The 13,430-nt window shown below is 43.4% G+C and overlaps 1 protein-coding gene across 5 annotated transcripts in view; it reads right to left on the bottom strand.

Moving 5' to 3' along the window:
• Positions 1-13,430, bottom strand: part of LOC139766338 (major facilitator superfamily domain-containing protein 6-like) — a 283,394-nt gene that overhangs the window by 14,166 nt on the left and 255,798 nt on the right. For all 5 annotated transcript variants that reach the window (XM_071694893.1, XM_071694874.1, XM_071694860.1 and 2 more), the window contains 3 exons: positions 6,631-6,785; positions 4,167-4,402; positions 3,853-4,036 (listed from right to left, as the gene is read on the bottom strand). In XM_071694893.1, the coding sequence (XP_071550994.1) occupies positions 3,853-4,036; positions 4,167-4,402; positions 6,631-6,785 (575 nt within the window). The remainder of the gene's footprint in view (positions 1-3,852; positions 4,037-4,166; positions 4,403-6,630; positions 6,786-13,430) is intronic.

The raw sequence follows: 13,430 nt of genomic DNA, 5'->3' as shown, positions 1-13,430 counted from the left end.
TCCGAAAAGTGCTTCTTTCTTTTGACACCAGCAAGGATTATGGTCCTGATGGCATCAATTTCCGTGTACTGAAAGAGTGTACCTCTGAACTTGCTCCTATTCTTGATCACCTGTGCCATTTCTGTTTAAACACCAAAACTTTTCCTTCTTCTTGGAAGCATGCAGTGATACATCGCTTCCCTAAGAAGGGTGATCGTTCTGACCCCTATAACTATCGTCCTGTTACTTTTGACGTTCACTGGTTTCGAAGTCGTTAAATCCCTCCTCAAGTCCCATATCCCTAAACACCCGAAAATCACAGTCTTCTGTCTGATCACCAGTATGACTATCGTAAGGTGAGATCCACTGGTGATATTCTTTACTATCTCACTAACGTCTGGTCATCGTCCCTGAAAGATTTTGGGGAGTCATATGTAGTTGCCCTTGCCGTATCTAAGGCTCTTGACAGGGTGTGGCATCGGGGTCTCATCTCTTAGCCCCTCGCTTTTGGGTATAATCCATCACTTTGCTCCGTCGTATCTAGCTTCCTCTCCGGCCGATCTACCTCTGCGGTTGTTGATGGATCAGCCTCCACTCTTCTCCATCAGCAGCGGTGTCCCTCAAGGTTCTCTCTTGTCCCCAACACTTTTTTCTTTTCTTGTCAACGATTTCGTCTCCTCCACAAATGATCCAATGCATTCATACGCTGACGTCTCAATTCATCCACAACCTTCAATTCTTCTCCCTCTTTTCTCACTCGATCTGCATCTCGTCTTGACACGGCTTCCTCATTATACTCAGACTTGGACAGCATATCTAAGTGGGGTAGACAAAATCTTGTTAAGTTTGATGCCTCTAAGACCCGACTTCTACCCATCTCTCCATCGAAAACTCCTCACAACTCTCGTCTCTTCTTTGACGGTTCTGTAATTCCACCTCTTGACTCAATGAACTCCACATTACAGGAATAGCTAAGTCTGCCTCTAAGAGCCTGGGTGTCCTGATTAGATGTCGAAACTTCTACACTTCTGAACAGTTGCTCCGTTTATACAAGGGAGTGATACGTCCTTGTATGGAGTACTGCTCTCACATTTGGGGTGGTTCTAGCTCTATATCCTTACTTGACAGAGTTGAGTCGAAAGCGGTCAGGCTTATAAACTGCCCCAGGCTAGCTTACAAACTTAACCTCCTTGACCTACGCCGCAATGTTGGTTCACTATCCCTCATCTACAGATATTGCTTTGGTTTTTGCTCTCGAGAGCTGGCTGCTTTTGCACCCGCACCACTAATTAGACCACGCCATACTCAGCAAGCTGCTGGGTCACATGATTATTGTGTGTCCATCAGCAACTCAGGGATGAACCGTTTTGACACCTGCTTTTATCCCTACACTTCAAAGCTTTGGAACTCTCTACCTTCTCATGTTTTTCCCAGTAACTATGACCTTGCACATTTCAAAGGACAGGTCTTTCATTTCCACAAAATTTCGTAAATACTTTCCCTTGACTTTTCTTTTTCTATTCTATAGTTCTCTCTATATTTCAATTAAGGCCTGGCCTTGATGTGGACTTTTGTTTGTGACTGGAGACTTTAAAATTAAGAAAAAAGAATATATAACAAATACACTTATCGTATGTATTGAAAAAGACAGTATACAATACTGTTACCTATCAAAATACAGATGAAATCTAGTGGCAATGATAATGATATGTCAAATATCAAATGAAAATGTTGATATGCATATTAGCGAAAGAAATACTGATTATATACTGCAAGTAAAGATGAGGCACATATCAATAGAGATTTTAATAGTTATCCATTAAATAGAGTCATGTAAACCTTGTTTTCTTTCATGAAAATCTGGATAGACTCTAATAATTTTGTGTGCTTTCCCTTTGGGAGACTACGTTCTGTATCATTTCTATATGATGCTATCATCAATAGGGCAGACTTTGATGGTAAACTTTACAGGTGAACGGAAGTATGAATAACTCTTTCTAATGAAACAGGTCTACTGACTAACCCGAGCCGGTAAAGAAACATTAAGATGAGTAAGTCATGTAACAAGCGAAACGTACTAGAATTCTTGTTACTGTAGTAAAGCAGGAAGCAGAACAGAATGTCGTATCACTGCAATGTAAGTGCTTGAAAAACTGCGCGGAGCTTTCGTATATTGATAGTGCAGGAGATGCATGTTTTTGATCGCCCATACCAGTGACATGATTGCGAAACCAGCAATTTTTTTGTTAGTATTGCGTTATCTTAGCATGATTCCCGATAGAGCTTCTCACTTCAGTCTGCGCATCACTCTGTGATAACCAGCAAGGTTTGTCTAATTCTGACGCACACGCACACATTCCCTCTCCACTTGCGTTGATAACTACTGCTGATATATCACTGTGTGGTTTAAATCTCAATGGATTGAACATTGTGGTATCATCAGCTCGTCAAAGTTCCTATTTTATCCATGGCAAAGACTTTGCTCCTTTCATTTGTGAGTTAAAAAGAATGAATTGATGGATGATGGTGTCATTTATGTATACGACCCGAGTGACAGCGCTGAGAGTACATAGGAAATAGTGGACATTCATTGTTCTGGCTTGTAAGGATGCGTCGTACACAGACGCACCGACGTTCACATGCCTTATCCAAATGACTTTAAAGAGACTGGCTAGTTGCTCTGGATGGCAGCAATGACGTCTCCCTCCTGCGTCAGATTACCGAGAGGTGGAAGGAGGAGGTCAGACTTCACACTCAAGCTTTCCGGGAAGAAAACAATGAGTTTGAAATTATAGAGTAGTGAAGGGATCGACAATCCACCCACCACGGCCGCAGGGCCAGAGCACCGTAGGCCCCGTGAAGGTCAAGATATAGGAGGGAGGTGCGTCACCTCCCACAGCAGAACATACCTCCTGTCCGCCTTACTGCATGCATGTTCCTCTGCCTCTCACGGTATCCTTTCTCGTCACGCAGACTCGCTAATGCAAAGTGATACCCCCTGTTTAGTAGCCCATTTGTTCAGAGAATCTTGCCATGTAGCAGCCCGCTCGTTTCAAGCCCCTTCTAGAAGTCGCTTGTTCTATGCCCTTGCCCCGTGTGGCAACCAACTCCTCTAGGTCGTTGTAACAGCCCACTCGTTTAGGGTCGTTGCCCTTCGTAGTCGTCCACTCTGTTGCCTTTTGCTGTAGGCCATTCATTCCGGGTCCTTGAACTGTGTTCAGAACCCTAACTCTGGGGAGCAACCAGTCCTTTCAGTGGTAGTGTTGTGTGCTCATGTCGGTAATCGCCGCCCGGTGCTGGGAGACTTTACACGCCGATGAGGAACGCTATACAACCTCTTACTTTGGACATCAATAAATTACCGAAATCTAACCTAGGTCAAGCGGTATGGTCTGTGCGTAATGATACTCTTTGGATCAGAGTAGGCGGTGCTGTTAGGAAGATGGCGTTTATAGTTATTATGGACTCGTTTCTAAGACATGACGGTTATAAAAGACGAACTGGTAACTGCCACACCTGTTTCTGAACGACTGTAATCAGAGCAAAGTGTCGGGCTCACGCATGCGATTCGCCGATGTCACAATTTCAATCATTTTTGCGTGCAGGAGAGGCTTATGATGGTGACATGCAGCTAGTCTTCTCTAGCAGGTATGTTGGACGTAATTTTAGTGCTTTAAGAAAATCGGGGAATGAGTTCATGTTGACATTGTGCGTATGTTTGTATAATATATTCCCTCTTAACTCTCACTAGAAATTTCGTTGAACATTACTAAACGAAACTAGTCTTTTCCAGGAACAGCTTTCCACATTTTTTTTCTAACCTAAGGCATTTTTTTTTTTTAAACGGAAATGAGTAAGGTCGTGTGTACTAACCTGGAGCGAGGGTTGAGGGCAGGGCCAATCGACGAGCTGGAGGCTGGTGATGTTGTCGGATCCGGTGACGGGGCGAGCCTGGACCAGCGCCTGGGACACAGCCACGTCTTGCTGTCCGCTGCAGCCCGCCAACCCCGGGACTGGGCACGGGTCGCCCACTAGCTCTGCTTGAGGGCCGGAGCCACTACAGATAACCAGGTTGCTATATACGCTTCCATTCCAAAGGCAGGACGAAATATCATTGCATCAAGTTTTGCATTTTCTTAAGCACAAGCGAGCGTTATGAACAGGAAATTGGATATCGTTGATAGTACCTTATGGGGGGCCCACAGAGGGAGCAGTTGGTGACGGTGAGTTCGACAACGTCCAGCTCTGGCAGGTAGTCACAGCGGTGAGGGTGTTGGAGCTCCAGGCTCGGGGCAGCGCCATTGCGGCAGGAGACACTAAGGGGCAGAAGGTCTGGCAGTGGGTGATGCTGGCGAGCTATGGGCACGACGGAGAACACCAAGGCTGCACACCCGCTCGCTGCCATAGTGATGCTCAGGAACACCTGCCAAACCAGGAAGGTATTAGCGAAGCACATTCAGGGTAGGGAGAGAGAACATTATGTACAATGTGGACACAGCGGTACGCTAGTACAAACACATGATACACATCATCTCATGAGGATGATAGAAACAATGGCTGGATTTATATGAAACGTTCATTAACATGATACTAACCTGAAATACACATGTTATACACTGTGATAACTTTAGCAGAAGACAAGTGATAAAGAATATACTGGCATTTGGTATGTGCTACACCTTGTTTTATTACACTGGCTATTGTTCGCTTGTCACAATTACTGTAATATTTTCCCTTGAAAATACAAATTACATGTTTTAACATCGTGAATCTAAGTTTGAAGTAGACGTCATATGAGGTATAGTGAAACAGCAAATAGATACACACCAAAAACAACAACAACAACAACAACAACAAAACTAGAAAATGCATTAGGACAGTAATAAACAGAAGGAAAGTGAGAAAGAAAATCTCAAAACAACAAGCATAGTTACTAGAAGATAATGATGTAATTATGAAGAACAGAATAACCAGGATCTAAAGCTGCAGAAACTTACTCCCCAGGATACACAGGATACACAACGTCTTCCCTACGGTGCACACAGCAACCTGAACTCATGAAGTCCTTATATATATTCAGGAGCATCATGATGTAAGACACAATAGCAATACTACTGATAACGGAACATATAGAGGTCCAGGACGAGGGCAAGTGTGTCCGTCATATGTAGGTAAAACTTGGGGAGAAAGTTACGCAGAAGATACTTGTGCATTCAGGAAGTCGCAGAGTTACATGGACTTAGGAGTCATGAGGAAAGGGATAAGACTTGTACGGAGAATGCTGCCACATCAATCCATTATACTGGGCAAACCACAGACAAGTTGAAATGATGTACTCTCCATATGTTCGCTCATGAGTTGATTTTACTGCACTTCTGTTTGCTATATTGTCTAGAAGGCTTGAGAAAATGAGAGATGAAGGTATGAGAAATGTCTTTGGTTCTCACAATAATACTAGGATTCTTAATACGTAGAGAGAAGTTGGTACTGTCTAACAGCAAAGACTAACGGGAGTCAGTCTTATTGGTATTCGAACGCTCACAGAAACGCATTTCCATGCACAAAAACCTTTCAGACATTCTTCTCCAAAGGGAGGTGTATAGACTGATAGACTGATCTTGAGTTCAGGGTGTATGCTCTTTAGGATCTGCGTAGACCAAGGAAGACGACACCTCCCTTACTGGGATGTTAGTCCCTTTGACATTAGTGTTTCCTCTTCTACGTCAAAATAACCCCTCAGTTTACACCTTGAGCAGAGGTTCGAAGTCAAAAATGACACCCTAGTCATAACACTATCACCACTGAACGTAGTCTCTCATAGATGACACATGCAGTTGGGTCTCAGTATGTTATCTCGTCATGCAGTATATTTTCTTTTGTTACTTAAGATGGGACAAGCAACTGAATGCCCTAATCAAGGCCATGTCATTAACGCTGTATATAGATATACCTAGCCAGAGCTAGGTATATCTATATACCTAGCCAGAGCTAGGTATCCAAATTAGCGACCAAAGCCTCGGGAAGGATGAACAGCTGGATTGATTGTAGACCGATTACAGCAACCTGGATGCGAACCTTTGTGCCCAACACCCGGGCGGCCCATGAATACATCACGGTCAGAAATGCTAACCGATACACCTAGGAGAACCTTGAACAATAACGTAATGAAAGCATTAGATATAAGGATATACGTGCAGTGAAAACAATACAAAGATATACAAATAAGTAAAAGATGAGTTGCGTTAGCTACATAGACTTACACTGAAAGCCCAACCTGACATCTTTTTCTCTCGTCTTCGATTTATGGAAACAACTTTTCTTATATCTTACCTGTATGAGCAAACACTATCATCTAAAAATCAATACATTTACAAAGATAAACTTTCATGGTCACGGGCAAAATGAGGCTACCTTTAAGAACTAGTTGTAAGGTAAGGCAGATGATACAAGGCTGGAGTATAAATGCAATTCAATAACCAAGCTTTTCTTCCTTTATTTGCTCGTGCGCTATCCTTCATATCATCTCTACATCTAAATGCACCTTTCATGTTTTTGTACATGTTGTAATGCCATAGACTCCTAACGAAATTCAGGTAAAGAACATATATGTTATGAGGCATTTGAGCCACAGGGGAAGATAGCGAGTCTGACCTTAAAGTTGCCAATCTTGTCGGCCACCAAGCCGGTGAGGGGAGGTCCAACGATGGCGATGACGGGGTTGAAGGCGTACACAACACCCAGCTCCTTCTCCGTGATGCCGAGGGACCTCGCCTGCAGCGTCAGGAAGGGGAACATGGCCATAGACGCTGCCGGGGGTGGGAGAGAGGGAAACATGTCAGCAAGAGGGGCGGAGATGGTCAGTTCTACCACTCACACAGGCTAGTCTTTCACCCACACGACTCTGGCTTCTCAACACACAGGTTTAGCTACACGTTTGATGCTAACTAAACCTTCGAATTATGAACCATTAGAGTAAAACAGCAGCATAATATATTTCATTGTCATTCGTCTATTCATTTATTTACGCCTTGACGCAGCAGTTCTGCACCTGTGCACACAACCAGAGGTTGTCTACCAAGTACAGTGGAAGCTACGTGGGTCTTTAGGTAGCTTCAAACGAAGGTTGGATGATGTGTTTATGGGTTCAGGCGGTTGGTTGTAGGATGGACAGACTCAGGACCTGCCTAGCATGGGCCAATAGGCCTCTTGCTGTGACCTCACTTCTTATGCTCTCATGTTGTGCTGCTGCTGTTGGACAGTGTCGATCTACTGCACTAACCGTGAGGCATCACAGGCCCACCCGAATCCTGGGCAAGGGAGTCGACCCACGGCCAATCCAAGGTGTTCATCCTCTCCTCGGGGCTGGTCGATGAACGAGCTTAGCTTGGTGTGTGTGTGTGTGTGTGTGTGTGTGTGTGTGTGTGTGTGTGTGTGTAAGACAAAGGAGTGTGTAGGACGATATGCATCTCTCCCTCAAACCACCAACTACGTACGTTTGCAAAGGTGAACCTAGGAAATCCCAATCTATCCCAGAATCAGCTGACAGCTTCACACACGCACACACACATACACACACCCACACACACACGTCTGGCTAATTGAAACAGTCACTAGAAAGTCTCAAAGATGTATTTAAAACAAATAAACAAAATTTTACCAGACCTATTAACACATAAACAAGGGATTGTTAAAAAAGTGTGTGTGTGTGTGTGTGTGTGTGTGTGTGTGTGTGTGTGTGTGTGTGTGTGTTTATCTATCTGTACTTTGCAGGAGGGAGTATTACACTTGTGGGGCCCAATCTCTTGTGCACGGGAGAGACTTTTCACTTATGTTCCCAGTTTCTTAACCTTTTATATATATATATATATATATATATATATATATATATATATATATATATATATATATATATATATATATATATATATATGACATGTCTTTACTCTTACGTCTTCATATGCGAACACATACCCACACACACCAACCCTCTGTGGGTTAGGACGTGTGTCAGTGGCTCTCTTCGGCCGCCTACAGGTCAACGTGTCGACTTGAACTCTCGCTCTACCCGTAACCCCTCAGCGCCCAGCTTGACACTTGGATTACGCCTGGTTGGACCTACCAGCATCACACAGGTGTGTCTACCTCCAGGAAATTTGATTGTGAAAGAGATAGACATAAGAAACATTTACCGGTGAAGTGAATTGCTGTAGTATTGCATTAGGTACATACATTATATATCTAGTGGTAAACATTAAGTGATGAAAGTTACATACAGTTTGAACTGCAGTAATTCTGTGTTAACATATATAATTTACTTAATAGTGAACATTAAGTGATGAATATGTTTACGTTGATTGCGTTACAGTAATACAGTAGTTGACGTACATATGACTGGGAAAACTAAGCTTTTTGCTTGTTTAGCTGTGCACTTGCTTATGTATTGTTTATGACATTCACAGTAGTAGGTATAGGACAATCTTTGTATCTGTACGAACTCTGATAGGCACCCACATACACATACACATGTATGTATATGTGTATGTCTGTGTATGTATATGTATGTATACGTTGCAATGTATAGGTATGTATGTGTGCGTGTGTGGGCGTTTATGTATACACATGTGGATGTCGGTGGATTGGGCCATTCTTTCGTCTGTTTCCTTGCGCTACCTCGCTAAGGCGGGAGACAGCGACAAAGTATAATAGATAAATGAATATATATATATATATATATATATATATATATATATATATATATATCATTTACTCAGAGAATGATCTCTTTCCACACATTGCTCAGTGCTCTCAGGACTTTCGCCTCCTCACCCACCTTGTGACTCACTTCCTTTTCCATAGTCTCATTCTCTGCTATGTCCACTTCCATGTATCTACATCGCTTCACGTCCTCCAGATTTTCTCCGGTTGAAATGTCACACCCCAACTAGCACGTTCGTCTGCCGTGCTAAACCTTGTCTCTATTCACGTTTACTTTTAACTTCATTCACACGCTCTCCCACACTGACTCACCAACTTCTACGGTTTCTCACTTAAGTCTGCCAATAGTGATGTGTTATCAGCAAACAACAAATGGCTTAGTTCCTAGGCCCCTCTCACCCCTTACAAATATACGGTGTAGGATAAAAGAAATTGGAATCAGCGATCAGTTTTTTCATAAGTATAAGTATGTGTGGAGTAAGAAAGGAGGAAAGTGACTGTTTCCACTTGATATGCGACAGGGGTGTGTGATGTCACTACGGTTCTTTACATTATGTTCAAAGATGTGGTGGTGAGGGAGGTGGTATGTGGTCAGCATTGGCCCTGGACACTAGAACTAGCACTGGTCCTGGGCAATGACTAGCTCAGGGCACAGGTATTAGCACTAGCCATAGGCACCGGCACGAGCACTGACCCTTGACACTTACGCTTGCGCTGGCCCTGCGCAATGGCAGTAGCATTAGTCCTGGGTACTGGCACCTCCACTAACCCAGGGCATTGGCACTAGCATTGGCTCTGAGCACTGCTGTTAACGCTACTCGTAGGCTTGTGGACCAGCACTGACTCTGGTTACTAGCACTAAGATTGGCCCTGGGTACGGGCATTACCATAAGCCTTAGGTACTAACACACGCACTAGGACCGGGCACTGGCACAAATATCAGCTCTGAATACTGGCATTGGCACTGATCCTGAGCAAATGTACTTTCACTGATTAAGGCACATGTAATTTCATTGTTCGAGGTACTTGTACTGTCACTGGTTGGGACACTCGCACTACCACAGGTCAAGGCACTGGTGCCGTCTGTGGTCGGTTCACTGGTACATTGGTACTGTCATTGTTTGGAGTCACTTGTACACCGGTCACTGGTATTTTCACTGATCAGAATACTTGTGCTGTCACTGGTCGGGGCACTGGTGCTCTCACAGGTCGGGGCACTGGTACTCTCACAGGTCGGGGCACTGGTATTCTCACAAGTTGGGGCACTGGTACTCTCAAAGGTCGGGGCACTGGTACTCTCACAGGTCGAGGCACTGGTGCTCTCACAGGTCGAGGCACTGGTGCTCTCACAGGTTGAGGTACTGGTACCCTCACAGGTCGGGGCACTGGTTCCCTCACAGGTCGGGGCACTGGTGCTTTCACAGGTCGGGGCACTGGTACTCTCACAGGTCGGGGTACTGGTACTCTCACAGGTCGGGGGACTGGTACTCTCACAGGTCGGGGCACTGGTACTCTCACAGGTCGGGACACTGCCGCTGTCACCGATCGAGGCAATGATAAGCACTGGCTCATTGCTTGTCTTGTTGACACAAAACTTCGCCGACATCTTCTCCGTTGTACATAACACACGTTACGCCCCGTTGATTGACGATGGGGAACACAATCATTCTTTTCCTCATCTCATTCCAGGTGTGAAGGAGGTCAGTCAAGGTGTTCGATTATACTTTCTCTTTCCAACTACTCTCCTGGTTCTCGTTGACATTCTAATAATTTACAGGGTTAACTTAGTTTTCCCTGCATTTCATTCTTTCCCCCTCGAGTGAGTATTCACAAGTTACTTTCACTGTTGTATCTACTTCCTAACACTTCATAATGCACCGGGTTTCGTCATGAGGGCCTGAAACAACCACAAAGCAAAAAACAAATGTTCAGAACAATGATCAGAAATGAGAACAAAAGTCAAGCGCTTACCGAAGCTTACGTCAGATCTGCTTCCGCAGCCGTGGCTAATATGCTGGCAAATGGGAAAAAATGAAGCAACATATATATGTATATATATATATATATATATATATATATATATATATATATATATATATATATATATATATATATAATCACGGTATGTGACTGAGAGAGAAATCAATTCTTATTATCATTTGAATTAACGTGGTCATCAACGCAGTGTTTGGAAAATATATCAAATTCCGTATGTGCTGTGTCTTCGAATGACATCCGTGTCAGATACCGCGACAGCATTGGGAAGAGGTTGTAAAAACATTTCACTGGAAAGTGGTAATGTGTGACCATATTTATCCAAAAGAAATTAAGATATTAGATTTTCTCGCTATTGACAGATATTCTTTCCTACTTTATGGCTGGAGTATAGTTTCCTAAGGGTGGGTATTATTTCCTCTTCGTTCTTACTTCATACATTGTCTTCAAATTAAGATATCCTCATGCAGAACTACCCGAGTTTGCCGGAGTCGCCTGCAGATTTAGATATCTATTTCTAGGCAACTTGGATAGCGCTCAGCGTAACCCGTGCTGACGTCGTGCCTTCTGAGTGGTATCAAACTTGTGTACCTAACGGCAGGTTGACGAGGGTGTGGCGGGAGCGGCAAATGCATCTCCCTGGGTAAGATCAGTTATACAACAGTCCCTCTGGGCGAACAGCTGCTGAGTTGTTGAGTCAGCCTCTGAGGTACTGGTCAAAGCACTGAGGCACTGGGTGTGCCACTGAAGCAATGGATAAACCGGTTAGGTGTTAGGAAAACCGTGTGGGGGGTTGGGTATATCACCCAGGTAGTGGGTGGATCAGAGACGATGATATCACCTCAAGGTTAAGACATCATTATTAAACAAATGCATCATATATGACGAGTAGGGTGCTCAACGCAAGTCACAGAATGTTACAATCTTCAGGAAACCATCTTTTAAAATTTCAACCGAAAACAATCATAATTTCTTGCAATAAATGGTTATTCTTAAGGCGAAAAGTCGTAGAACTTGAGCCATATAAAGCAGAAAAGTCCTCTCTCACAGTTTCCTTGCAATACCCAAGGTCCTTTTTTTTGATTCAGTCTCTTACGATTTTAAAGACATCCTGGGAAAAAAAAAATAACATGGCATTTGGGAATACAGGAACTTGGTGAGCAACTGTCTTTCTTCTTTTCACCGTAACGAGGAAGCTGTTTGCGAGCAAGAACACACATAATGGTGATGTGGCCCTCAATGAGACTTTTCTTTGTATGTCAAAGACCACAGTCACGGACGGATATCGTAGTCGGGGCCCAGACCTTGAACGAGATTTGAGAAAAGTAAGAAAGAATGAGAGACGAAAGGAAGCAAGAAGAGAAAGATATGAAAGCTTGCGTTGATTAGAAATTTCTAAGGAAAACTATGTGAAGGTAAAAAGGTTCCAGAGCTCATCGGTGAAGGAAATGAGACAAAAATCACAACTGTCCGCCATTGAGTTGTAAATGGCGCCCACAAGCCATCAACATCGCCTTGAGGGTTTCATGCAACAAAGCCGGATAGAAAAATACTTGTCTGTAAAAATGCATTCTTCCTCAGGGTTTACACAGTTTTATATCTATCTATCTATCTATCTATCTATCTATCTATCTATCTATCTATCTATATATATATATATATATATATATATATATATATATATATATATATATATATATATATATATATATATATATATATATATATATATTTATCCCTGGGGGTAGGGGAGAAAGAATACTTCCCACGCATTCCTTATGTGTCGTAGAAGGCGACTAAAGGGGATGGGAGCGAGGGGGCTAGAAACCCTCCCCTCCTTGTATTTTAACTTTCTAAACGGGGAAACAGAAGATATCGCTACCTCGCAAACGCGGGAGACAGCGACATAGTATGATAGATAAATAAATATATATATACACACACACACACACACACACACACATTTCTATGATGTGTATGTTATCGTGAAGTCAATTCCCATTCACACAGGAGGGATTAAGTGAATACAGAAATGAACACAAATGAACTCTTGTGGGGATCAGTCTATACAGAAATGCGAACCCCAACATTAATACCCTTGGCCAGCAAGAGCAGGAACGTCGAGTGGTCCTCTGGGGTGGCCTTGCTACCCTGTGTTTTACATCAAATTTTGTCCAAGATAGGATATCCTGCAGATCATCAGCGATTTAGAGGTGACGGGTCCTTATGTAATCAGTATGACACAAACCCGGACACGAAATCACTCGTCATATCACAGCAACTACGGTCCCTGCAGGGAATGAGTGTTGCAGGGAAGGGGTCTACAGGGAAGAGTGTCTCCGGGAAGGAGTGTTGCAGGGAAGGGGTCTACAGGGAGGAGTGTCTCCGGGAAGGAGTGTTGCAGGGAAGGAGTGTTGCAGGGAAAGAAGTGTTGCATAAAAGGGAATGTTTCAGAGATGGAGTGTTACAGGGAAGGAGCGCTGCAGAGAGGTAATGTTACGGAAATAAAATATCGCAAAGAGAAAATAGGATCACCAACAACACCAGCTGTACAAAAGAACACAGTGTCAGGATGTAAGTGGCAGGAAATTATCCTTCTCAAGGTTAATCAGTGCAGACATCATCTTACCAAGATATTTTCTCATGGTAGACGCAACAAGATCCAATTACTTAATCACCTCAGTTTTCCCATGGAAGTCTATGGCTTGCATTGGAGTACAGGTAGGGAAACAATAGCTCGC

Source organism: Panulirus ornatus, chromosome 4 (assembly GCF_036320965.1).
Source record: "Panulirus ornatus isolate Po-2019 chromosome 4, ASM3632096v1, whole genome shotgun sequence".
In the NCBI taxonomy this organism is placed as follows: domain Eukaryota; kingdom Metazoa; phylum Arthropoda; class Malacostraca; order Decapoda; family Palinuridae; genus Panulirus; species Panulirus ornatus.
This window is presented reverse-complemented; position numbering and strand designations above follow the sequence as displayed.